The 27,812-nt window shown below is 46.1% G+C and overlaps 1 protein-coding gene across 1 annotated transcript in view; it reads right to left on the reverse strand.

Annotated features, from left to right (window-relative positions):
* Nucleotides 1-27,812, reverse strand: part of NSRP1 (nuclear speckle splicing regulatory protein 1) — a 75,282-nt gene that overhangs the window by 40,035 nt on the left and 7,435 nt on the right. The window contains exon 2 of the mRNA XM_073667967.1: nt 8,178-8,265. Coding sequence (XP_073524068.1) covers nt 8,178-8,265 — 88 coding nt within the window. The remainder of the gene's footprint in view (nt 1-8,177; nt 8,266-27,812) is intronic.

Genomic DNA, 27,812 nt, shown 5'->3' on the forward strand with positions numbered 1-27,812 from the left:
TGGCAGCTTTCTGCCTATGCACAACCATTTTTCATACCAGATTTGTAACAGGTTATCAGAAGCTCTGCAATATCCATAAATGAATGGAGAAAACAACAGAAAAACTTTAAACTTGACATAAAAACAAAACAACAAAGTCGATTTTGAAATTTTGTGAAAATTTTGTAAATAAAGAAACCATCATAATAGACTTTCTATATCCGTAACAAATGAGAAAACATACTTTTATATATACACATATAGAAATCATTAAAAAGAGAAAATCGTAAACCCGTAATATGACAATAGCAGCCCAACCTAACAAACTAAACAACAGTAATTGTCTTCAGGTCTGAATAACAGGTCTTGTTTCTGGGAAAAACAGAGACAATATACCAGTGATAGGATCGCTGTAAAGTGTGAGCGGTCCCCTGGCCGGACTTTATTAGAGCCCAGTTATAAACACAATGCTCAGAGGCAGAGATGCTCTTCCCCACTGATAAGTCTCAGGAAATGAATCTCTCCCCGAGCGCTGCCCCTTATCTTCTAAACGCCTGGCATTAATACCTTACTAATAAAAAATGTTATATTAAGTAAGCAAAAGGGAAAAAGAAAAACCGATAGCATCAAGCTCTGAATCTGTTAAAGGCACGGTGAGCAGGAGGTCTTATTACCTTATATTTCATCCCTTTGCTCTACACATTTTAATAAAGAGTTTCTATAACATCCGTCATCGCTGCTGATGAGCCGGGGCACGGCACGGTGAAGTTTTCATGTAGCGGGAACAAAAGCGAGAAAGTTTGAAGATTCTAGTTGAAAAATTATAAAATGATTTGATTATTGGGCAAGTGCACGCTTTCATAAAAAAAGGATCTGCTTTGCCATACATAACATTTGTAATCCAAAAATTATGGGAAAAATTTAGAACATGCGCATAAATGCTAAAGTGTCCCAACACAGAAGAAGCCGTAAGACAACTGAAGTTTTCATGTGGCATACTCTTATCCTTAGCTGTGTAAAACGTGTGAATAGTAGGTTTATCCAATGTTGTTTTGAACGTTACCCACCAATGCTGGTCAATAATGTTGGAAACTCCCTCTAATGCCTCTAAATGCCTTAATCGGGCATGTACAATGTGCAGTCGTTGACGAACTCAGCTCCTGGTGAATCTGGATTGCGTTGATACAAAGTAGCCAATCTGAGGATGCAACACAGCAGCCTGAACCAATGAGGAGGCAGGAGGCGTGTCTAAGACTACCGCAGACTCCTGTACACACTGTAGTTATAGAGTAGTCAAAGATCACAGCTCTGCACTAATGGAGCAAGATCTGAAGAAAATAAATAAGATTGAAACATTAAATATACTGACTTACTAAAAGGTACAGACAGACCTGTGACTGTTCTGAGGTGACAAGAATTGTTGCAGGGTTTTCTGATGAACCTTGTGTTAAGACAGGGGAAATGTGACGGTTTTCCCACATCAGTATGGTCATGGGAATTATACTCCTATATGAAGGATTCTGCTTTGGTATATCGTGTAAAGGTATATTTTTTGTGTAGTTTCTTTTTGGAGTGGCGCTTTATATTGCTTTTTTGATTACTCTGTTAGCTTCGGCCCCTGGAAATACAAATTGGGTTTCTTGTATTTATTCCCTATTTGATATAAGACACATTACATACCCTACACTAGAATCGTGTGATGCTAGGGACCCTCAAGGACCACCTTACACCTAAATATATCAAATGTTTATTTGAAATTATCTTGAAATTTGAGGTTTGAAGTTAAATTTTATTTAGAATTCAAAATATTTATTTTTAGATTCTTAACCCTTATACTCAGGAGTTGCTTACTGAGATTAATGTTTAAGTACTACTGACTTAGATATTTTTTAGCCCCTGATTGGCAGTCATCTTTTTTTTTTTTTTTTTTTTTAATTTCTGAATAAAATAGCATCCTATCTCATGTGTCAACTCGGAACAAATTAGCTTCCAGACTCAGAAATTATGCTTTCCAAAAAAAAAAAAAAAAAGAATTTGCTAAGAAACTCCAGATATCTCACCCACCTACCCTAGGGGAATTTATGCACCAATACACATGAGACTAATGTTGGCCGAACTCCATGGGTCCGGCTGTCGAACTAATGTGTAAGAAAGCTCCAGCCGACTTTTGGTCTTTGGAGAGATCGATCGTTCATCTCCGACTTCGGAGGGCCCATTGCATTGTTCTTCCAGAGATAGACCGACAAGTCAGCGATAGAGACCACAGGAACACTCGAACAAACAAGCGCTCCTGCATATGGGAGAGTCGGCTGAACGATCAGCCGATGCATTGTTTGTCCGTCACCCATCCAATGTATATGACCAGCTTTACACCTTTCCTCCAGGATCTCCGGCTGCGTGCTCATACATGTTTAACATCTGTAATGCAGCGCCTTGCTTGGCATTACTGTATGGTCCAGGGTATGTTTTGGCCGACCAGGTACCTCCCCCTCAGCTGACTGGTCACATGACTGTGACATCACACAGGTCCTTTTGAACACAAAAGGTCTGAACACATGTCTGTGACATCAGCTAAGGTCCTGTCTGTGTATGTGTGTGTGTGTGCGCTACAGGGTATATAAACCCTGGTAGTCTTGAGACAGTGTGATAGGCGTGAGGCCTGTTCCCCGTGTGTGGGACACCATTCGTGTGAGGCCGAGTGAAGCCTGACAGCCTGAAAGGTCGAGCCTGGATCCTCTATGTGGATGCTAGTGGCCTTGCAGGGAAAGCCGGCTTGGTGAAGAGTCCTGAAAGGCGCAGGCTGGATGTCAAAGTGTGAAAGACATACCAGTAGCCTCAGAGGGAGCGACGGCTAGAGACCCCCATCTGGGAATCCACAAAGCCACAGTGGTGGCAAACCAAATGGACTGAAGCAGCTAAAAACCCGGCAAAGGTAATACACTGCGTTATATGGACATTGATAGGGACATTGCTATATTATTACCTTGCTGAACGATGTATATGGAGCCAAGTGGGCCTGTCTGCCACTTGGGGCTCGTGGACATTATATGTGTGAACTGCGGTTTATGATAAAATAATAAACTGCTGCATTCTAAAATACTGAAAAGACATTGCTGGTGTGCATTAATTGACCCGGTGCAGCGAGTATCCCCCAGTATGATGACTAGCGCTGCCTTACACATCTGATAATCAGATAGAATGAAAGGAAAGTTCTGCAGATTGCAACAATCTTGGACAAAACCCAAGGATGATTGCGGTGTGTTGTCTCACAGTGGCAGTGTTTATTGATGTTTTCTTCTCGGAATGGGCTGGAATTTGATCTTATTCATTGGAATTCGAACTTAGTACTAACAATCAATGTCAGACACAGCCAGATGGAGAGTACATTGATCTGTTTCATTGTGAATATTTCATTTGCATGACATAAATATTACTCTTAGCTTAAATATTACAAGAAAGCACAGAAGAAATTACTGGCTCATCTTGCCCAGCCAAAATGAATGACAGCTTGCTCTATAGCATTTGTGCAGCCATTGTGTGCAGAGCAGACTGTCAATCAGAGTGCAGGGGAGTGATTAGAGCCCGCTCGCTGTTTTGTGAGCCTTGACTAACTGCTCCCTGTACCACCCCCACGGACCGGAAGCGAGCGGCTGCAGAGAGAATAATAATTCATTTTCTCCCTGCAGCTGTGCTTCCATTAAATGCCATTTACCTGAAGATTACCACTGTATCTGTTGGTAAATAGAGATTTTCGTGGGGACAGGTTCCCTTTTAATAGACAAGTCTATAGCAGTAGACAAGTATTATTAGACAATATGAAGTGGTTGTACAGGTAAGGCCACCTCAAGAGTCTAAATCCAGGTGTCTGATTATAGGTGGCCATGTAAGGATGATCGCTTGTAGGTTTCCAAAAGTTCCCCTTTGTTTCAATGAAGACTACACATCAAGCACAGCCAGCTACCTCTCATGTTAATAGCCAAGGGTTGGAATTATAGCTGTGACCTTTCCCTCTCAATATTTTAGCAAGGATCTCAGTTTAGGGCCTCTGCATCTCTGACTTATTAAGTCTGATTGGTTAATAAAAATCCTCCAACAGGGAGACAAATAGTCCTTTAACTGGTCCTCGTCACAATCGAAAAATATATAAATGCCCATGAATCAATGAAGAAGCAGCACTGGGTCCCAGTGGCCATCTTTCTCTTTCGGACACAGGTGCTTTAGGGAGCTACAAAAATTGTCTAAAATTATTACAATAAGAAACACAATTTATTGGGAGCTCTACCCACAAAACTTTGTTATATAAAGGTCAGATTAGGGAGGGGTTCAACCACTGGGACCCCCACCACGCTTTACCACCATTACATTCAATTTCCTCCCCATTTGTGTGACCTTATAATTGGTGAGAGACTGGTGCACCGCTCACAAATTGTTGGGCCAGTTTACAAAAGATAGTTTAAGACGAAAACGACAGTAAATGAGTTTTTGGTTCTTTGAGTAACCAAAAACCTTAGATAGGTGTCAGCACAGCCCTTCTATAGCCCCAAGCCATCGGCGGACTGTCTAATGTATAAGGGGGCCTCCCAGTTCGCAGACGGATGATGAAGGAGGCGAGAAGTACCGGGCAGTTGGAATTCAATCGCCTGATCCTTTAGTTCAGGGGGGAGATAAGACGCGGTCAGATGACTCTGGGAGCCACTCTGTAAGGCCACGGCCCCACTTTCAGTATTTGGTCAGTATTCGGTCAGTATTTTTTCTCAGGAGCGGGAGCCAAAACCAGGTGAGGAACAATCAGAGAAATGGTATAATAGAAACAAGTCACCAATTCTGCATTTATCACCCACTCCTGGGAAAAAATACTGACCGAATACTGACCAAATACCGATAGTGGGGCCGTGGCCTTATACAGAATACAGGTGTGCTGGAGGAGATGAAAGAGATAGCTGTCAGCCGAAGGGTATGTTCACATACTGCATTTTTGCAGTGATTATTAAATGGGTTAAAAATCCTGCGTTTTCCAGAAACAGCAAAATAAATGAGATTTCTGACATCTCATGCACACGTTGCTTTTTTTTTCTTTGCCTATTTTAACCATCAATGTGCATGTTTCCAAGTCTGCAGCATGTCAATTCTTTCACAGTTTTGGCAGCGCTTTTCACCAATCCAAATAAATGCATAAATAATGCAACGAAATGCAAGTAAAAATGCAGAAAACAAGCAGCAACTCTGGTAAGAATTCTTGATAACACAAAAACGATACCAAAATATGTCTTCATATTAAAATACACCATTTCAGGTGTAAAGAAAAAAAAAAAAAAAGCCATGCACAATTTTAATTTTCTGGGTAATAGCAACTCATATTCAGCTCCTCTTCAGTCAGTAAGTGTTCCTGACAATGTACAGATCTACATACGCCGGTAGGGATATGTAACAATTAACTATGATTACTCCGGTAACATTACGTTTCTTAGCAATGTGCGCTAAGCACGTCATATGCTGGGTTTTCTCTTGAAATAAACACTACGCTTGGCTTCGTGGACTTTAGAAACTTCCCAGCTTTGGAAAAAACCCCAAATAATGAATCACCTTTGTTATGACAAAGCAGTATCCTTCTCAGCTAAGGGGCTTTAGAAACGACCTCTGCCCCCCGAACCCGCTTTACTTTAGGGAAGAACAAATGGATATGAAAATGTCAGATTACTACATTTTCCCAACATGAAAAGAAAGTAGATCCGTATAGCTATAATGTAACGCTAGGTTTCCACATTACGGATGAAGCTGCGCCCACATGCGGTGGCTAATGACTGAACAATTCGCAAGATATTGTACGCCCATTAGCCACTAGCATTGGACATCCCAGTCCATGTGAATAAATGACACTTGTCAGAAAATGCACCGAGCGCATAAACTGATTGGTTCCATGGACTCCTGAACCCTACAGATGCCTATAGCGGTCATATGAGACAGAGGTATCTCATTCTCACCTATTCTGAGCACAATAAGTTCATCGCTCAGGTATTCCAGCATACGTCGGCAAGAAGCCTCTTCACAGAGGAAGAGAACGGATTCTCTATTGTCACCAATTGAAAGTACTAATCTAAAAACCTCAATATTAACTGTTGTTTACGACAAGAAGAAGTACGTCTGCGACTGATCAAATTAAACACTGACAAATCCCCTGTGCCAGATGGTATTCATCCACGGATCTTGAGGGAGCTGAGCTCAGTTATTGACAGACCGCTGTATCTAGTCTTCTTTAGACTCTCTTGGAACAAGAGTTGGTGCCACAGGACTGGAGGATGACCAGTGTGGTACCAATATTTAAGAAAAATAAGAAGGTGGATCAAGGAAACTACTGATAAGTCTCACATTGGAAATGTGCAAAGTTTTTAACGGCATTATAAGAGATGACCAGCAGAGGTATATCGCAGAGAATAATATAATAACTGACAACCAGGATTGATTCATAAAGGATAGGTCGTGTCTAACCAACATGTTTGGGTTGTATGTGGAGGTAAGTGCAAATTTTGATGTTGGTAATGCGGCTGATGTGATTGATCTGGACTTTGCAAAAGCATTTGATACTGTACCACACAGCAGCCTTATACTGAAGCTACAGAAGCAAGGACTTGGGGGAACTATATGCAGATGGATAAGGAATTGGCTAAATGAAATGAAACAAAGAGTCGTCATAAATGGTACATTCTCTAAATGGGACATAGTCAGCAGTGGGGGCCGCAGGGACCTGTGCTAGGACCGATTCTTTTTAACCTCTTTATTAATAACCTTGTGGATGGGATTGAGAGTAAAGTGTCAGTTTTCGCTGACGACACCAAACTATGTAGGATATGAAAAATTTACCTTGACATTACAATATTGCAAAACGATCTGGATAAGATGACTGAATGGGCAAACACTTGGCAAATGAGGTTCAATGTAGATAAATGTAGAGTAATGCACAGCGGCTGGAGTAATCCTATTGCTGCATATACATTAAATGGGAGTATACTCAGGATTACAGAACAGGAGAAGGACTTGGGTATTCTGGTTACAAGTCAGCTGAGCAGCAGTACTCAATGTCAAGCAGCAGCCGCAAAACCAAATAAGATTTTAGGATGTATAAAAAGAGATAAAATCCTGCGATCCCAACTTATTATTACCCCTATATAAATCCCTGTAAGGCCACATCTAGAGAATATGGGATCCAATTTTGGCCTTCACATTTTAAAAAGGATATTCAGAAGTTAGAGTCAGTTCAAAGGTGGACAACAAGATTATTACAATGGATGGAAGGCCTCTCATATGATGAGAGGTTGGAAAAGTTGAGCTTGTTTAGCTTGAAAAAGGGGGTGTTCCCCCGAAACGTAGCCTAAGTCAGTGCATTTGGAACTGACTGCTCCTGTGTCTGCTACATGTCCTGGAGTCTGGATCTCATATTGGAGGCATTTGTGCCAAAAGAAAATGTTTACAATTGCCAAACAAGGATTAAGGACATTTCATCTCTATATGGTAATATATACGAAATATGAAATGGTTATTGGAATTGCACTAAATGAAATTGCATACAGTAAGAAGTTTTTTTTATAGCTTATTAATGCAGTTTGCAGTGCATTTTTTTTCATTTTGCTATGTTTTATAGAAAGGAAGAAACCATGTGTGCACTCATATCTTTGACCCCAATATGTTACCTTTCAAAAAATTTGATTTTCAACATTCAGCAACTTTGACGTCATGTCGCTCATTAAGCTCACTGATTGGCTGTATCGCTGTCGACATGACATCAGTGCTGCAGATAATAGCAGACCCCGGGAGCAGCACCGGAGACTCAGCGCTGGACCCGGTTAGGCAGAGAAAAGCACAACATGTTGTTTTTATTTAAAGAAATTGCAGCTGGGTGACAGGAGTTTTCCGAAACTGGAAAAACTATTTAAAAAGGTAAAAAAACAACTCAGTGTAAAGTAGCAAAGTAGTTGGTTGGATGAGAGACCTTAATGGGTCAGGGGAGTGGGGGGAGGGGGTTCTCCTTAAAAAATACTTCCAAACTGTCATAGGGAGATCTCTGGGAAATAAAATACGCAAATTGCCTCTTGCCAGATGAAGAGAACAGGGTCTCTTGTGCCGCCTATTAAACCTTTTTCCCCTTAAGGTACCAAGAGATGCACAATCCGGATCGCTGGATGTTACTGGTTTGTTTCTCTTACCTCCTCATCAGAATCATCTGCGAATGCTGAATGTTTGGGTGCACATACATTTCTCTGTTGCAGTTTCTTGGGAAGAATAAGTCCATACCTGTGAAATACAAGATCCAGATGTAAATATTTGGTAGTAACTATACACTAGCACATAAATATAGTCCATTTCACAATCAGTGTCTTAAAACGTCTTCAAGACATTTTCTTGGAAAACAAAAAATGCTGAGCAAGTATAGTAGCTTGCGAAAGTATTCACCTCCCTTGGCATTTTTCGTGTTTTGCTACCTCAAAACCTGGCATTTCACTTTTTTTTTTGAGGGTTTGCATCAGTTCATGTAAAGAACATGCCTACAACTGTGAACATTTGGTTTACTTTTTACTGTGAAGCAAACAACAAGTAGGACAAAATAACTGAAAACTTCAGTGTGCACAACTAATCATCCCCCTAAAGTCATTACTTTGTAGAGCCTCCTTTTTACAGCTGCAAGTCGCTTTGGATAAGTCTCTATGAGCTTTCCACATCTTGCCACTGGGATTTTTGCAAATTCCCCAAGGCAAAACTGCTCCAGCTCCAAGTTCAACTTTAGTCTCATCTGACCACAGCACCTTCCTCCATACATTTGAGGGATCTCCCACTTGTCTTTTGGCAAACTCAAAACAAGCCTTCCTATTTGTGTGTGTAAGTAAAGGATTTTTTCTGCCCACTCTTCCATAAAGGCCACCTCTATGGAGTGTACGGCTTATTGTGCTCATATGGACAGATACTCCAGTCTCTGTTTGGGAACTCTGCAGCTCCTTCAGGGTTACCTTTGGTCTCTGTGCTGCCTTTCTAATTAATGCCCTCCTTGCCCAGGCTGAGAGTTTTGGTGGGCGGCCCTCTCTTGGTAGGTTTGTTGTGGTACCATGTTCTTTCCCTTTGATGATAATAGATTTGATGGTGCTCCTGGGGATCATTAGAGATTGGGATATTTTTATTTTTTATATATATATATATATATATATATATATATTTTTTTTTTTTACATAACTCAACCCTGACTTGTACTTCTCAACAACATTGTCCCTGACTTGTTTGGAGATCTCCTTGGTCTTCATGGTTAATGGTGTTGCAGCCTCTGTGGCCTTTCAGAAAAGGTGTGTATATACACGTGAAAAAGAGGTATACATAGCAGAAACATTTACAATAATCTTGAACAAAACATGACAGCGACTGGTACAGGAGGAGCGAGGACCCTGCCCGTGAGGGCTCACAATCTACAAGGGATGGGTGAGGATACAGTAGGTGAGGGTAGAGCTGGTCGTGCAGAGGTATGGTGGAGCGATGGTTACTGCAGGTTGTAGGCTTGTCGGAAGAGGTGGGTATTCAGGTTCCTTTTGAAGGTTTCCACAGTAGGCAAGAGTCTGAAATGTTGGGGTAGAGAGTTCGAGTAGGGGGGATGCACGGGAGATATCTTGTATGCGATTGTGGGAAGAGGAGAGAAGAGGGGAATAGAGAAGGAGATCTTGTGAAGATCGGAGGTTGCGTGCAGGTAAGTACCAGGAGACTAGGTCACAGATGTATGGGGGAGACAGGTTGTGGATGGCTTTATATGCCAGGGTTAACATCTAGAACTTGAGTCTCTGGGCAATGGGGAGCCAGTGAAGGGATTGACGGAGGGGAGAGGCCGAGGAATATCGGGGGGACAGGTGGATTAGTCGGGCAGCAGAGTTTAGGATAGATTGGAGGGTGCAAGGGGGTTATAAGGGAGGCCACAGAGTAGGAGGTTGCAGTAGTCGAGGCGGGAGATGATGAGGGCATGCAATAGTGTTTTTGCAGCGTCTTTGCTGAGGAATGTGCTGTTCCGGGAGATATTTTTGAGTTAGACTCGACAGGAAGTGGAAAGGGTTTGGATTTGTGGTTTGAAGGAGAGATCACAGTCCAAAGTTACCCCGAGGCAGCGAGCTTGTGGGACAGGGGAGAGTGGGCAGCTATTAACTTTGAAGGATAGGTCAGGTGGGTGGGGGGTGAGTGAGGTGGGGGGGGGTATGATGAATTCAGTTTTTTGTCCATGTTAAGTTTTAGAAATCTGGCAGAGAAGGATGAGATAGCGGACAGACATTGTGGGATTCTGGTTAGTAAGGAGTTGATATCGGGTCCAGAGAGATAGATCTCTGTCATCAGCATAAAGGTGATACTGAAAGCCATGAGACTATGAGCTGTCCCAGGCCGAAGGTGTAGATGGAGAAGAGCAGGGGTCCTAGAACTGAGCCTTGGGGGACACCGATAGATAGGGGGCGAGATGAGGAGGTAGTATGTGAGTGGGAGATGCTGAATGTCTGGTCTGATAGCTATGAAGAGATCCAAGATAGGACCAAGTCCATGATGTCAAGAGATGAGAGAGTCTGGATTAAGAGGGAATGGTCCACTGTGTCGAAGGCAGATGACAGGTCCAGGAGGAGGAGTACAGAGTAATGCTGCTTGGATTTGACGGTTAGTAGGTCGATGGGGACTTTAGTCAGGGCAGTTTCAGTGGAATGGCGCGGTCAGAAGCCTGATTGTAAGAGGTTGAAGAGGGAGCAGGAGGAGAGGTGGGAGGATAGTTCAAGGTGCACATGTTGTTCCAGTAGTTTTGAGGCATAGGGGAGAAGTGATATGGGGCGATAGCTAGACAGAGAGTATGGGTCAAGGGAGGGTTTTTTGAGGATGGGTGTGATTGAGGCATGTTTGAAACATGAGGGGAAGACGTCGGTTGTTAGTGACAAGTTGAAGAGGTGGATTAGAGTTGGGATGAATACTGTGATAAAGTTAGGGATGGGGTGGGGCAGGATTGGGTCAAGTTCGCAGGTGGTGAGGTGTGATTTGGAGAGTAAAGAGGAAACTTGATCTTCTATAATGGTGGAGAAGTTGGTTTTGGAGGAGGAAGGTTGAGTAGATATAAGGTGAGGCTGTTGGGACTTTAGGCAAAAGCCTTTTCTGATAGTGTCAACCTTCTGCTTGAAGAATGAGGCAAACCCTTCCGCTGAAATGAGATGAGAGGGAGGAGGCGCTGGGGGACGGAGGAGAGAATTGAAAGTGTTGAATAGCTGTTTGTGGTTGTCAAACAGAGAGGATATGAGAGATGAGAAGTATGTTTGTTTTGCTGCTGTGAGCGTGGACTTGAAAATAGTGAGGGATTGTTTCAATGCAATGAAGTGCTCGTTGGAGTGGGATCTTTTCCATCTCAGCTCAGCAACCCTGGAGGCCCTTCGCAGTTCTTTAGTCAGGTTGGTGTGCCAGGGTTGCCTATTGAGTGTGCGATCTTTGGTATGTGTCAGAGGGGCGACCGAATCGAGAGCTACAGCTGTTGTGGTGTTATAAAAAAGAAGCAGAAACATCTGCATCATGTAAGGAATTTATGCCTGTAAGAGGGAGAAGGGATTCAGAGAGTGAGTGTAGGTCAAGGTGTTTGAGATTTCTGCGAGGGTGTGCAAGTTTGTGGAGTGGGGATTGTGGACCTGGAAAGGAGAGGGCAGAGAATGTAAGTAGGTTGTGGTCAGAAAGAGGGAGAGGTGAGTTAGAGAGGTTAGATAGGGAACAGAGGCGGATGAAGATGAGGTCTAGTACGTGGCCATCTTTGCGAGTGGTTGCAGCAGACCATTGAGCAAGGCCGAAGGAGGAGCTTAGACACAGATGAGTGGGAAGTGTTAGGCTGTGTGCCCACGATGCGTTTTTTAAGCATTTCCGCAGCGGCAAAAACGCTGCAGAAACACTTAAAAAAGGCATGGTAGAAGGCCTGCCATGTCCCCCAATGATAATCCGCATGTGCTGTGCACATGCTGCGGAAATTTCCGCTGCGGATTATCATTGCGGAAAAAAACACAGCACTACCAATTATTTTGCGGAAGTCCTGCGTTTTTGCCGCCATTGACTTGCATTAGAACGCGCCAATTCCGCAAGACTGCATCTGTACTTGCGTAATTGGCGCGTTCTAATGTGAGGATGGTACCCAGGTGTGGAGGAGAGGAGAGTCTCTTCCACAACCAGGTACCATTAAAAAAAAGAATAAAATAAAAAATAAATGTATACTTACCTTCCGGCGGCCCGCGCTGCGCTCTTCCTTGCTTCCCGGCACTTCACGATGGAATGAAGGACCTGCGCTGACGTCAGAGTCATGTGACGGGTCACGCGACGCTGACGTCGGCAGGTCCTTCACTCTTCCGCTGCCGGCAGCCAGGACGGTGAAGCAAGACAGCACGGGCCATCGGAAGGTAAATATGATATTTATTTTTTTATTTTTTGACATTCTCTCGGTCACACTATATAAATCCATGCCGGTTGCATGGATTTATATAGTGTGACCAAGTTGACAAGCACTTTCCAAGTGATGCTAAAATCGCTTGGAAAGCGCTTGTCAACCCGCATGCGGAAATGCAAGTGAAGAACGCTTCACATCCGCATGTCCCTGGCAGGAAAACGCATGTACAATCCGCATGTACAATCCACATGCGTTTTTTTCTGCCAGGGAGATGCAGAAATGCTCAGGAAAAAATCCTGAGCATTTCTGCATCGTGGGCACATAGCCTTAATGGGGATGTTGAAGTAGCCCATGATGATAGTGGGGATGTCAGTGGAAAGGAAATGAAGCAGCCAGGTGGTGAAGCTGTCAAAGAAAGTGGTGGCTGGCCCTGGGGGGCGGTAAATGACAGCCGGTTGGAGTGGGAGTAGATGCGCACACAGTGCACCTCAATAGAAGGGAGAGTAACGGAGGGCAGTAGTGGGATTTGGGTGAAGGCACAGGTATCTGACAGGAGAAAACCTACGCCTCCACAATGTTAGCCGCTGAGGCGGAGGGGTTTCAGTGATGGCGAGGAAGGAAAGTTTGTTACTAATGAAAAGATCATGGATGTAGGAAAGTTTGTTGCAGACGGTGCGAGCGTTCCATAGGGCACCTGTTAGTGCAACTGGGGAAGCGGGGACTGGGTGGATGGGTATGAGGTTAGAAAGGTTGCGAGAGTTTGTGGTAGATCATGGGTGAGAGGTAGAAGTGACTGTGGGGATATGTTGAGGAGGACCAGGATTCGGAGAGATGTCACCTGCAGTGAGGAGGAGCAGAGAAAGTGTTAGCAGGTGGGAGCAGGAGAGGGCATAGGGTGGTTGTCTGTGTTTGGAGACACATGATTCCAGTATAATATTCTGTACAATATGGTCAAACTATAGCTGATGCGTACAGCTGGATGGATTTATCATTCTCACACTGTCACATTTTTCTACCACTGTTAGGGTATGTTCACATGTTGCATTTTGCAACTTTTTTTCCAGCACCAAAAACTGGGTGGTGGCAGAAAAGATACAATATACATGTTTTTTTTACCTATTCATTTTAATGGGTGAAAAGAATGCAAAAACCCCGCAAGAATTGACCTGTTGCGTCTTGGCAAAAACGCAGCAGAGCTCAAAATGCAGGCGAGGAAAAAAAACGCAGTGTACACATGAGATAAGATATGCAGCAAAAACGCTGCAAAGACTGCACATGAGAACATACCCTTAACGTTGTCATGTTTTTTTTGTTGTTGTTGTTTCCCATGAAGGCATCAATGGATACTTCCCTGTATGCGTAACATCTCCTGTTAGTGGCAGTTAAATCTGGAAAATTGCAATGTACACAGCACCTTCAATGTTTCCACATTTGGGGAATCAAAAGAGGATATGCAATTTTCACAAAAAAAAACAACTATTCAATTTGTGATAATTTTTTTTCCATAGGGAAGCAATGGCACAAGTCGCCAGAAGGGAGCGCAGTGCTGGGAGGGAGATCTGCTGCCGCAATGCTGTGAGTGGAGTAGGAGCCAGTTTTGGGTAATGCAAGGGAAGCTGCTGTGACCAGTAGGGGGGAGGACCTGCTCTGGGGTGCGTCCTGATGACTAGAGAAGTAGGAGAATGGGAAACTTATTTTGCACTATGAAGGCAGGAGTGATGACAGTACCAGTTACCTTTCGGAGAAGCTGTAACTGCTGGAGTAGACCTTGAAGAGAGGCCACGCTCACACATCACCAGTTGCAGTTTCTCCATTTTATGTTTTTATGTGCAACTTTCTCTCCTGACTTGCATAGGGTTGAGTGTCTAAAGCAGGGAATACAACCTGCGGCCCCACCATGCTACACCGTGCGGCCCCCAACCTTCTTTGTAGTGTAGTTTCCATGTCACAGGGAAGAAGAATAGCACACTGCTCAGGAGCAAGGATCAGCAATCACGAATAGAGCACTATGTAACCGGATCTGGGCAAACTGCGGCACGGGGACCACATCCGGCCCTTTGGCTGTTCCACTCCGGCATGCAGACCAAAACAGCCGAAGAGCTGAAACAGTGGCCACGGGCTGTAGGAGGCTATATGGTGGCTTATACTGAATGTAGGAGGCTATGTGGGGGCTCATACGGAATGTAGGAGGCTATGTGGGGGCTAAAACTGAATGTAGGAGGCTATGTGGGGGCTCATACTGAATGTAGGAGGCTATGTGGGGGCTCATACTGAATATAGGGGGCTATGTTTTGGCTCATTGTATATAGGAGGCTATGCGGGGATCATACTGTATATAGGGGGCTGTGTGCGGTCTCATACTGTATATAGGGGGGCCATGTGTAGGCTCATACAGTATATAGGGGGAAGTCAGCATACTTAATTCTGCTCAATATTAAGTGATACAATTAAAATTAATAATATATTAATATTGAGCAGAATTAATTTCAGCCTATTGGTTCGACCTTCCACAACAGACATGGTCTCCTGTGGCCCAAACTGATTGCCCACCTCTAATGTAACCTTATCTGGGTCCCCTATACATCCATAAACGACACAGATTGGGTTCCTTGACCTCCATTTAGCCCTTCAGAACAGCATATGTTGGTTATGGTGGGGGGCCATTCTCACTATTCTATTTTAATGGAATTGTAAAATACAGCCAACTACTACAACACCCATAATCTTCACTGGAGAGAGTCATGTGTGTGCAGGGTCTCCTCCTCTCTGGAGTACTGACTGGGGAAAAGAGGACCCCCATTCTCCAGATATGTGGGAGTCCTGGTAGTGGAACCTGCTTCTCTTAGACATTTATGGCATATACTTTTTATATGCCATAAAAGTCTCAAAAAGGTAATACTTCATTATGTCTTATTAGGGCCTTGGAAGCCGTTGAATGTGGCAATGTGACCCTCATACCAGGAAAGGTTGTGCACCCCTGGTCTAAAGGATGTCAATGTTGGCGGATATTTTCCAGTACTATGCTATGTGTAGAGCGGTCCTTCACACCTTTAGTGACCATTCTGCAGTCAGTTCACACATTATATTAGTTTGGTGTGTAAGGTAAGAATGTGTTGTCTATTGCTGCCCCCTGCAGGACACTGTTGCTTAAAACATTAGGGGCTAAACAAATTTCCATTGAAGAAAACAAATCCATCCAAGCCATCTTCTCACTACGTGTGTGTTCTGTCAGATGCATGTGTGGATGAAAAATGTCCACTACAAAGTCACTTCTGAGAAGTGTAATTCACAGAACAACAGGCAAAAAAATGGATCCAGACATGAAAATGTCAACAGTGTCCTTTTTGCATATGTTTGACAAACTTTTAGCCGGACAATAGAAGCAAAAGAGCTGGTTCAGACTAATGTATTTTTCGTCTGCATGCTGAACAGACTGCTCACAACATACACACCAATGGTCCATGTGTACAACAAAAAAAACAACAAAATTTTTCTGTTTTGTTTTTGTTCCGATCAGACTCAACCAGGGCTGTGGAGTCAGAGTCTGTGTCCATTTTGGTGGAGTCGGTATAAAATGGACTGACTCCAACTCCTAAAATATATAATAAATTGGGTACAGTAGTTCAATGCAGTTTGTGGGGAATATTTTTTCATAAGAATTTGGGAAAGTTATGAAATGTCCTATAAATGTCTGTCCTATTCCTGATCTAAGGGTCTAGACTTTTAGCTGAGATGAATCTGTGCTACAGTAAATGCATCACTTAAACATGAGCCGTGTATGAGGGAGTCGGAGTCATGGAAGCTGAGGAGTCGGGAGTCGGAGGTATGGCTTACCGACTCCACAGCCCTGGACTCAAACATTAAAAAGAGTTGTTTTAAATTTTTATTTCATAAATCAATAGTGCACATGAAACTTTGTAATATATCTTATCATAGAAATCTGCTTCTTTCTCCTTTTCTCCTCTTGGGACTGTTCTTTCATTCTCAATTCAAGTGAAAAATCTGTATTCAGTGGTCAGACTCACCCACTGCTTAGATTGGTGATAAAGATTGCTGCTGCTCATAAGATTTTATGGAGAGGGGAGGAGGGAATAAGAGGAGGAGGTAGAGGCAGACGCAGACGTTCTACTGCAAGCTCTCCTGAAATAACAGTTCCAATTCAAAAGGGTAAGGCTGGGTGCCCACGTAGCGTTTTTCAAGCGTTTATGCTGCGGAATTTCCGCAGCGGAAACGCTTGTTAAACGCATGGTAATCCGCACCCCATGGTCCCCAAGGGGATTCCGCATGTTCTATGCACATGCTGCGGATTTTTCCGCAGCGTTTATGCTGCGTACAAAAATCCGCAGCATGTCATTTAATTTTGCGGAAGCGCAGCGGAACTCCCGCCATTGACTTGCATTGAAACGCATAGAAACCGCGACTGTACATTTTTACAAGCGGCTTCTATGCGTCTCTATGTGCGGATGGTACCCAGTTCTGGAGGAGAGGAGACTCTCATCCAGACCTGGGTACCATTGTACCTGTAAAAAAACCTGTCCAGCGGCTTCTCTCTGAATGCCAGCAGCGCTGAAGGACCTTCGGTGACGTCACAGTCAGGTGACCGCAGGCCCTTCACCGCTCTCGCGATATGCCGGCAGCCGGGAACCAGCCAGGAAGCAGCGCTGCAGCCACGCCGGGGCCTCGGGGGTGAGTATAGCTTTATTTGTATTAATTTTTACGGTTCACACTGTATAAATCCATGCTGTTAGCATGGATTTATACAGTGTGACCTAGTTGTCAAGCACTTTCCAAGTGATGCTATCGCCTGGAAAGCGCTTGTCAAGCTGCATGCGGAAACGCATGTGAACTCGCATGTGGATCCGCATGTATTTTGCAGGAAAAACGCATGCACAATCTGCATGCGTTTTTTTCTGCCAGGGAGATGCAGAAATGCTGCAGAAATTTTCTGCTTCATTTCTGCATCGTGGGCACATAGCCTAACTGTCATTTCAGGAGAACATCTGCGTCAGCCTCAAGCTCCTCCCCCTCTCCATAGAACTTTATGAGCTCTAATGGTCATCTGCCATCTCCACTAATTCTCTGAAGACAGATTTTACCATTGAATTGAGAATGAATGATCAGTCCAGAAGGAGACAGAGCGGATTTCTCTGATATGAAAATATTAAACTTTGTAATATATCTTATGTGCTATTGATTTATTAAATGAAAATTATTGCAATTAGTCTTTAAACTTAATGATGCATTAAAAAAAAAGTATTATTAACTTAGAAAACTGTATTTGGTCTTATATTATTGTTGTTTAAAATAGGAATATCAAACTTAAACACTCAGAGGGCCAAAATAGAAAACTTGGACAAAGTCGTGGGCCAACCAGTATACAGACTAATGGGCCCCACGCAGCCCTCCGTGCAGACTAATGGCCCCACGCAGCCCTCCGTACAGACTAATGGGCCCCACGCAGCCCTCCGTACAGACTAATGGGCCCCACGCAGCCCTCCGTACAGACTAATGGGCCCCACACAGCCCTCCGTACAGACTAATGGGCCCCACACAGCCCTCCGTACAGACTAATGGGCCCCACACAGCCCTCCGTACAGACTAATGGGCCCCACACAGCCCTCCGTACAGACTAATGGGCCCCACACAGCCCTCCGTACAGACTAATGGGCCCCACACAGCCCTCCGTACAGACTAATGGGCCCCACACAGCCCTCCGTACAGACTAATGGGCACCACATAGTCCTCCGTACAGAATAATGGGCCCCACATAGTCCTCCGTACAGAATAATGGGCCCCACATAGTCCTCCATACAGAATAATTGGACCCACATAGTCCTCCATACAGAATAATGGGACCCACATAGTCCTCCATACAGAATAAAGGACCCCACATAGCCCTCCATACAGAATAATGAGCTCCACATAGTCTTCCATACAGTATAATGGGCCCCACATAGTCCTCCATACAGTATTATGGGCACCACATAGTCTTCTATACAGAAAAATGGGCCCAACATAGTCCTCCATATAGAATAACGGGCCCCACATAAGGGGGACTGTAACGGGTCTGGGAGGCGGAACCTCTGAGCTACTATACAAGGGGGCGGTCCTTGTGAGGGAGCGGGTGGCGACCAGGCAGGAAGTCACAGCAGGTGACCGGGACAGTCTCTGGAAGAACGGGCAGGAGGTCACGGCAAGTGACCGGGGCAGTCTCTGGATGAACGGGCAGATGGACACGGCAAGTGACCGGGGCAGTCTCTGGGTAAAGGGTTGGTACGACCTGTGGCGGCTGATGGTAGACGTGAGCTCCCAGGTGAGCAGGCGAGAGTCTCTGGATAAACGGGTGGTCACAGCATGTGACGGCGGAGCCTCCAGGAAGACCAACAGACAGGCGGCAGATGAGCACTCCCAGGTGAGCGGGCAGAAGTCTCTGGACAGGCGGGTGGTCACAGCACGTGACGGCAGAGCCTCCAGGTAGGCTAGCAGACAGGCAGCAGATGAGCGCTCCCAGGTGAGCGGGCAAGCTGGTCCTTAGACAGACTGACAGGAGTTGTAAGGCAGACCGTCGGACCTCAGGCTAGCAGGCAGGTAGCAGAATTTCAGGCAGGAATAAGACAGCAAGCTGGCAGGTATCTGGCAGGTAACTGGCAACGGGACCTGAGGGCTGAAGCAGAGTAGTGAACAGTGCAACAACATTGCTCGGGCACCTCCATTTTGGAGGAGGTGCCTTATATATGGTGAAGTCCTCCGGCCATTGGCCGGGGACTCCTTAGGACGGCGTGCGCGGCCCCTTTAAGAGGGAGGGAGAGCGCGCGTGCCCTAAGCACAGTGGCCGGGAAGGAGCGCGCGCTGCCAGCAGAGCGGGAGGAGGACGCCGGGCACGGAGCAGAGAGGTGAGGGGAACAGCGTCCCTGCCTAGCAGAGGGCAGGGACGCCGGCGCTACAGTACCCCCCCCTTTAGGCCCCCCCTTTTTTAGGCCAGACAGAAATTTAGCAAGGATAAGAGGGGCATGGATGTTCTCCCGGGGCTCCCACGTTCTCTCCTCAGGACCAAACCCCTTCCAATCTACTAGAAAAAAGGTCTTTCCTCTTACCCTTTTGGTGGCAAGAATGTTCTCTACCTCAAACTCGTCCTCAGCAGAAACCGGAGCAGGAGGCGTACCTGTAGACTTGGAAAAAGAGTTAAGTACCACAGGTTTGAGGAGAGATACATGGAAGGAGTTAGGGATCCGTAAGTTGGCCGGGAGTTTCAATTTATAGGCCACCGGGTTGATCTGACTGATGACCTCCAGAGGACCGATGAACCGAGGCCCTAACTTGTAAGAAGGTATCTTGAGTCGGACATATTTAGATGAGAGCCAGACTTTATCTCCAGGACGAAATTGTGGAGGATCCAGGCGTTTTTTGTCAGCGTGTCTTTTCATCCGTTCGGACGACTGAAGGAGTGCGGATCGGGTACTCTCCCAAATGGAGGAAAATTTGCTAACGAGAGATTCCGCAGCCGGGTTGTCCACAGAGGTGGAGACAGGAAAAGGAATCCGAGGATGCTGACCGAAGACTACAAAAAACGGGGATTTGGAGGAGGATTCGCTCTCGTGATTGTTACAGTTATATGAAAAAGTTTGGGCACCCCTATTAATCTTAAGCTTAATGTTTTATAAAAATTGGTGTTTTTGCAACAGCTATTTCAGTTTGATATATGTAATAACTGTTGGACACAGTAATGTTTCTGCCTTGAAATGAGGTTTATTGTACTAACAGAAAATGTGCAATCTGCATTCAAACAAAATTTGACAGGTGCATAAGTATGGGCACCTCACCAGAAAAGTGACATTAATATTTAGTAGATCCTCCTTTTGCAAAAATAACAGCCTCTAGTCGCTTCCTGTAGCTTTTAATGAGTTCCTGGATCCTGGATGAAGGTATTTTTGACCATTCCTCTTTACAAAACAATTCCAGTTCAGTTAAGTTTGATGGTCGCCGAGCATGGACAGCCCTCTTCAAATGATCCCACAGATGTTCAATGATATTCAGGTCTGGGGACTGGGATGGCCATTCCAGAACATTGTAATTGTTCCTCTGCATGAATGCCTGAGTAGATTTGGAGCGGTGTTTTGGATCATTGTCTTGCTGAAAGATCCATCCCCTGCGTAACTTCAACTTTATCACTGATTCTTGAACATTATTGTCAAGAATCTGCTGATACTGAGTGGAATCCATGCGTCCCTCAACTTTAACAAGATTCCCGGTGCCGGCATTGGCCACACAGCCCCAAAGCATGATGGAACCTCCACCAAATTTTACTGTGGCTAGCAAGTGTTTTTCTTGGAATGCTGCGTTTTTTTGCCACCATGCAGAACGCATTTTGCATGACCAAACAACTCAATCTTGGTTTCATCAGTCCACAGGACCTTCTTCCAAAAAGAAATTGGCTTCTCCAAATGTGCTTTTGCATACCTCAGCCGACTCTGTTTGTGGCGTGCTTGCAGAAACGGCTTCTTTCGCATCACTCTCCCATACAGCTTCTCCTTGTGCAAAGTGCGTTGTATAGTTGACTGATGCACAGTGACACCATCTGCAGCAAGTTGATGCTGCAGCTCTCTGGAGGTGGTCTGAGGATTGTCCTTGACTGATCTCACCATTCTTCTTCTCTGCCTTTCTGATGTTTTTCTTGGCCTGCCACTTCTGGCCTTAACAAGAACTGTCCCTGTGTTCTTCCATTTCCTTACTATGTTCCTCACAGTGGAAACTGACAGGTTAAACCTCTGAGACAGCTTTTTGTATCCTTTCCCTGAACAACTATGTTGAATAATCTTTGTTTTCAGATCATTTGACAGTTGTTTTGAGGAGCCCATGATGCCACTCTTCAGAGTAGATTCAAACAGGAGAACAACTTGCAAGTGGCCACTTTAAGTAGCTTTTCTCATGATTGCATACACCTGGCTATGAAGTTCAAAGCTCAATGAGGTTACAAAACCAAAAAAAGTGCTTTAGTAAGTCAGTAAAAAGTAGGTAGGATTATTTAAAACAAGAAATTGATAAGGGTGCCCATACTTATGCACCTGTCAAATTTTGTTTGAATGCAGATTGCACATTTTCTGTTAGTACAATAAACCTCATTTCAAGGCAGAAACATTACTGTGTCCAACAGTTATTACATATATCAAACTGAAATAGCTGTTGCAAAAACACCAATTTTTATAAAACATTAAGCTTAAGATTAATAGGGGTGCCCAAACTTTTTCATATAACTGTATAAGAGAACTCGGCCCATGGTAGGAGATCCACCCAGTCTGAATGGTGGGCATTAACGAAGTGCCGGAGGTAACTGGTCAGGTTCTGATTGATCCGCTCCACTTGACCATTGGACTGTGGGTGGTAAGCGGAAGAGAAGTCCAGGGTGACGTCTAGCAGTTTACAAGTGGCTCTCCAGAAGCGTGAGGTGAACTGTACCCCACGATCCGACACGATGTGGAGGGGCAGGCCATGAAGACGAAAGATGTGACGAATAAAGTCTTTAGCTAGCTCGGGTGCAGACGGGAGGCCTGGCAGGGGAACGAAATGAGCCATCTTGGAGAAGCGGTCAGCGACCACCCAAATGACCGTACAACAGGCAGAGACTGGGAGGTCAGTTATAAAGTCCATTACTATATGCTGCCAGGGGGCAGCAGGTACAGAAAGCGGAAGGAGGCGACCGGCTGGCAGATGTCTCGGAACCTTGTTGCGGGCGCAGGACACACAGGCAGAAACAAAGTCTATTACGTCCTTGTGCAGGGTAGGCCACCAGTAGTGCCGGGTAATAAGCTGGAGGGTCTTTTTCTGACCGGCGTGGCCAGCCAGTTTAGACGAGTGACCCCAGTGAAGGATCTTCTCCCGATCAGGTACTGATACGAACGTCTTTCCGGGAGGGAGACGATTTAGACTCACGGGAGCCACCTGCATTACTCTGGCGGGATCGATGATGTGTTTCGGATCTTCCTCGAGATCAGACACCAGAAAGGATCGAGACAAGGCGTCCGCCTTGACGTTTTTGTCAGCCGGGCGAAAATGAAGAACAAAATCAAAGCGAGCAAAAAACAAGGACCACCGGGCTTGGCGCGGGTTAAGTCTCTGGGCATGCTGGAGGTAAGCCAAGTTCTTGTGGTCAGTGTAAATTATTACCGGGTGAAGAGCCCCCTCGAGCAGGTAACGCCACTCCTCCAATGCCAGTTTGATGGCCAATAACTCTCGGTCTCCTATGGAATAATTGCGCTCTGAGGAGGAGAAGAGTTTAGAGAAGAAGCCGCAAGTTACCATCCTCCCGGAAGATGATTTTTGAGTAAGTACCGCTCCGGCTCCAGAGGAGGAGGCGTCAACTTCCAGGAAGAACTGCTTGTTGCCGTCCGGACGATGCAGCACCGGGGCGGAAGAGAAGGCCTGTTTTAAGGAAAGAAAGGCCTCCTCCGCTTCGGGCGGCCACTCTTTGGGATTAGTACCCTTACGGGTGAGCGCGGAAATTGGGGCAGTCCGGGAAGAGAAGTGTGGTATGAAGAGGCGGTAGTAGTTGGCGAAGCCCAGGAACCGCTGAATGGCCTTCAACCCCTCCGGTCGAGGCCATTTCTCGATGGCAGACAGTTTCTCTGGATCCATTCGTAGGCCGGTCTGAGAAATAATGTAGCCCAAAAAACGGAAGCGAGGTCTGCTCAAAGAGGCACTTCTCGTATTTAGCGAAGAGGTGATTCTGCCTGAGCCTGAGCAGGACCTGACGAACGTCCCTCCGGTGAGTCTGGAGATCCGGAGAGAAGACCAAGATGTCGTCCAGGTACACCACTACGCAGGAGTAGAGAAGGTCCCGGAAGATGTCATTGACCAACTCTTGAAAGACGGCAGGAGCGTTACAGAGACCAAAGGGCATTACCAGATATTCATAGTGACCGTCCCGGGTGTTGAATGCCGTCTTCCATTTATCCCCCTGACGGATACGAACCAGGTTGTACGCCCCACGGAGGTCCAGTTTGGTGAAGATTCTAGCCCCCCTCAGACGATCAAATAACTCCGGAATGAGCGGAAGGGGGTACTTATTCTTCACCGTGATCTGGTTAAGGCCTCTATAGTCTATACAGGGACGGAGAGAGCCGTCCTTCTTTTTGACGAAAAAGAAGCCTGCTCCCGCCGGGGAGGTAGATTTCCGGATGAATCCCCTGGCCACATTCTCCTCAATATATTCGGACATCGACCGGGTCTCAGCAGCGGATAATGGATAAATACGCCCACGGGGAGGAGTAGTACCGGGTAACAGGTCGATAGGGCAGTCGTATGGTCTATGAGGGGGTAGTGTCTCTGCCTCCTTTTTATTAAAGACATCAGCATAAGACCAATAAGGAATCGGAAGTCCAGGTAGATTAGCTGGGGTAGGAGAAGGACGGACGGGATGGACGGGAACCAGACAGGTCTTATGGCAGTCCTGTCCCCAGCGAAGGACTTCTCCGGTCTGCCAGTCAAGCACGGGTGTATGTCTCTGGAGCCAAGGTAGACCTAGCAAGAGGGCGTGAGAGAGTCCAGGCAGAACATGAAAGGAGATACTCTCAGAATGCAGCATTCCCACCTGCAGAGTAATGGATTCGGTGATGAGTTGGATGGGGCGTGGTAAGAGACCCCCATCCACGGCAGCAACAGACAAGGGTACAGCCAGAGGTTTGGTGGGGATGCGGTATTTCTCTACCAGGGACTGTGAAATAAGATTCCCGGCTGCTCCAGAGTCAAGTTGGGATAGTTCGAAATAACGGTTCTCCCCGCAGACGATTGAGACTGACAGCAGCAGAGATGGAGAGGATTTATTCTTGTCTAGGTCGACCTCTCTGAGCGAACCTAGACACAGGCGTTTCCCGACCTCTCCGGGCAGGCACGGATCCAGTGCTCCTTACTGCCACAGTAGAAGCAGCTCCCCTCGGCACGGCGTAAGTCCTGACGGGTTTTGACCATCTTGGTCTGGCCGACCTGCATAGGCTCAGGAGAGTGTACCTGGGGAGAGACGGAGGGAGTGACGGGTTTCTGAAAAGTAGGAGCTAGACGTGGAAACCTCCTCTCACGGGTGACCTCTTTGGCACGCTCCTGGAACCGTAGGTCAATCCGGGTGGCAAGAGTTATTAGGTCATCGAGAGTGGTAGGAATGTCCCGACCGGCAAGTTCATCTTTAATACGGCCGGACAGACCCTCCCAGAAGACGGATACCAGAGCGTCGTTATCCCAGGCCAGCTCCGAGGCAAGGGTACGGAACCGTATGGCATATTGGCCCACGGTGAGACTTCCCTGACGGAGGCGTAGCAGTGATGATGCGGATGAGGTCTTCCGTCCGGGTTCGTCGAAGACTTTCCGGAAAGCCGTGAGAAAGGCAGGCAAGTCGGACACCAGGGGGTCTCCTCTCTCCCATAGAGGATTTAGCCAGGCCAGGGCCTCCCCGGTGAGATGGGACATGATGAAGGCAATTTTGGCCCGGTCGGAGTTAAACTGGTGGGACAAGAGTTCAAAGTGCAGGGTGCACTGATTTATGAAGCCCCGAGCCTGGGCGGAGTCGCCTCCGAAGCGAGGAGGTGCAGAAAGCCGGGGTCCGGGGTAGGATACCATGGTATTAGTGGGCAGCGGAGCTGCCGGATTGCGAGTCATGGCACTGGCGGAGGTTGCTGGCGGAGCAGTCAGAGTGTCCAGGCGAGAATTGACATTCCGCAGGTGACCCAGGATGGACTCCTGTTGGGACCTCTGATGGGACAGTTCATGACACAGGTCCGAGAGCGAGGGAGCTTGGGTGCCACCGGGTTCCATGGCCCGAGCAAACTGTAACGGGTCTGGGAGGCGGAACCTCTGAGCTACTATACAAGGGGGCGGTCCTTGTGAGGGAGCGGGTGGCGACCAGGCAGGCAGTCACAGCAGGTGACCGGGACAGTCTCTGGAAGAACGGGCAGGAGGTCACGGCAAGTGACCGGGGCAGTCTCTGGATGAACGGGCAGATGGACACGGCAAGTGACCGGGGCAGTCTCTGGGTAAAGGGTTGGTACGACCTGTGGCGGCTGATGGTAGACGTGAGCTCCCAGGTGAGCAGGCGAGAGTCTCTGGATAAACGGGTGGTCACAGCATGTGACGGCGGAGCCTCCAGGAAGACCAACAGACAGGCGGCAGATGAGCACTCCCAGGTGAGCGGGCAGAAGTCTCTGGACAGGCGGGTGGTCACAGCACGTGACGGCAGAGCCTCCAGGTAGGCTAGCAGACAGGCAGCAGATGAGCGCTCCCAGGTGAGCGGGCAAGCTGGTCCTTAGACAGACTGACAGGAGTTGTAAGGCAGACTGTCGGACCTCAGGCTAGCAGGCAGGTAGCAGAATTTCAGGCAGGAATAAGACAGCAAGCTGGCAGGAATCTGGCAGGTATCTGGCAGGTAACTGGCAACGGGACCTGAGGGCTGAAGCAGAGTAGTGAACAGTGCAACAACATTGCTCGGGCACCTCCATTTTGGAGGAGGTGCCTTATATATGGTGAAGTCCTCCGGCCATTGGCCGGGGACTCCTTAGGACGGCGCGCGCGGCCCCTTTAAGAGGGAGGGAGAGCGCGCGCGCGCGCCCTAAGCACAGTGGCCGGGAAGGAGCGCGCGCTGCCAGCAGAGCGGGAGGAGGACGCCGGGCACGGAGCAGAGAGGTGAGGGGAACAGCGTCCCTGCCTAGCAGAGGGCAGGGACGCCGGCGCTACAGGGACTCTCAAAAAGAATCATCAGACAGGAAGTTAAGAAAAAAAAAATAGACAGATAGTGTAGTTAGGGAACGGTATGATATTATTAAAGCAAGTATATTAGAAAATAGCTTTGATTAAGGCATCAAATAGATAGGGATTTAAATAATTTACTTTTGCCTTCGGACCACCCCTTTAAGCTCAATTATTCAAAACTCCAAACATTTTATATTACAATACATGTCCACTGGATAGGTGATAACTGTGGGTTAAGGAGGCTCTGACTGCTGAGATCCCCACCAGTCTCCAAGACAGGGTCCCAGATCCACTGTTTGAAAGAAGCGGTGGTCACACATGTACGCTGCTACTGTATTGTTGATGGGAACCTAAGCGTTGTATGTAGCTATCTCCATCATTCCCATGATAAACGAATTGTGAAAAAACCCAATAAAGGAAACCTGTTAAAAACCTGAAGCCTTTCTATCCCCCACTATTAAAGGGCTTGTGCCAAGTTTGCATTTTAAATCTAATATATAGATAGGCGATAACTTCCCAATCGCTTGGGGTCCGACCCCGGACACCTCCACTGTTCCAGAACACCGGGGCTCTGGTCAACCACTACTCTATTCATACAGAGCTCTGGTTCTCACAATCCATTGGGGGGTTCCAAAAATAGAACCCCAGGGGTCAGGAAGTTATCCCCTATACTATGGATAGGGGATAAATTACAAACTTAATACAACCACTTTAAGCTTTAGAGCTTTATTCCTGCTTATAAATTATGTCCTTAATATAACAGAATCTTCAGATGTGTGCCAAAACAATTTGTATAGTGTTGATAGCAGGGCTATGGAGTCGTTAAGCCAAACCTCCGACTCCTCAATTTCCGTGACTTCCGACTCCACAGCCCGGTCTCACTACTCAGCATGTACATAAAGTGCAGCAAAGATTCATCTCCACTAAAAGCCGAGATCCTTAGATCAGGAACAGAACAGACATTTATAGGACATTTCATAACTTTCCCAAATTCTTATTAAAACATTTACAGCACATCCTGCATTGTACTAATGAACCCAACTTATTATATATTTTAGGAGTTGGTCCATTTTATACAGATTTCAACTCCATCAAAATGGACACCAACTCCACTGCCCTAGCTGATGCAAGTATGCTAACTAATTAGGACTTGCCCAGGAAGGAGTCCCCTTACAGCATCTGAAGCCTCATTAGTCTGGTAGTATACTAGCATTGACCACCCAGGGGCACCTAGGCCGTTCTTGAATCCCTTAATAAATATACCCCCTTTACACAGGAACAAAAAACTTTTTGTATGGACACAGAGCTCATTCTTAAGAGGAACTTTTTCTTATTTGAGGATCAGTGTTTCCTACAAAAGAGGGGCACAACAATGGGATCCAATGTTGCACCACCATATGCCAACATCTTTATGGCCCAAGTTGAAAACTCCTTCGTATACAGGTGCATCTCACTAAATTAGAATATCATCAAAAAGTTAATTGATTTCAGTTCTTCAATGCAAAAAGTGAAACTCATATTATATAGAGTCATTACACACAGAGTGATCTATTTCAAGTGTTTATTTCTGTTAATGTTGATGATTATGGCTTACAGCCAATGAAAACACAAAAGTCATTATCTCAGTAAATTAGAATAATTAACAAAAAACACCGGCAAAGGCTTCCTACGCGTTTAAAAAGGTCCCTTAGTCTGTTTCAGT

The sequence above is a fragment of the Phyllobates terribilis genome, unplaced genomic scaffold (genome assembly GCF_046119375.1).
Source record: "Phyllobates terribilis strain yellow unplaced genomic scaffold, ASM4611937v1 Scaffold_2__4_contigs__length_985480577, whole genome shotgun sequence".
Lineage (NCBI taxonomy): Eukaryota > Metazoa > Chordata > Amphibia > Anura > Dendrobatidae > Phyllobates > Phyllobates terribilis.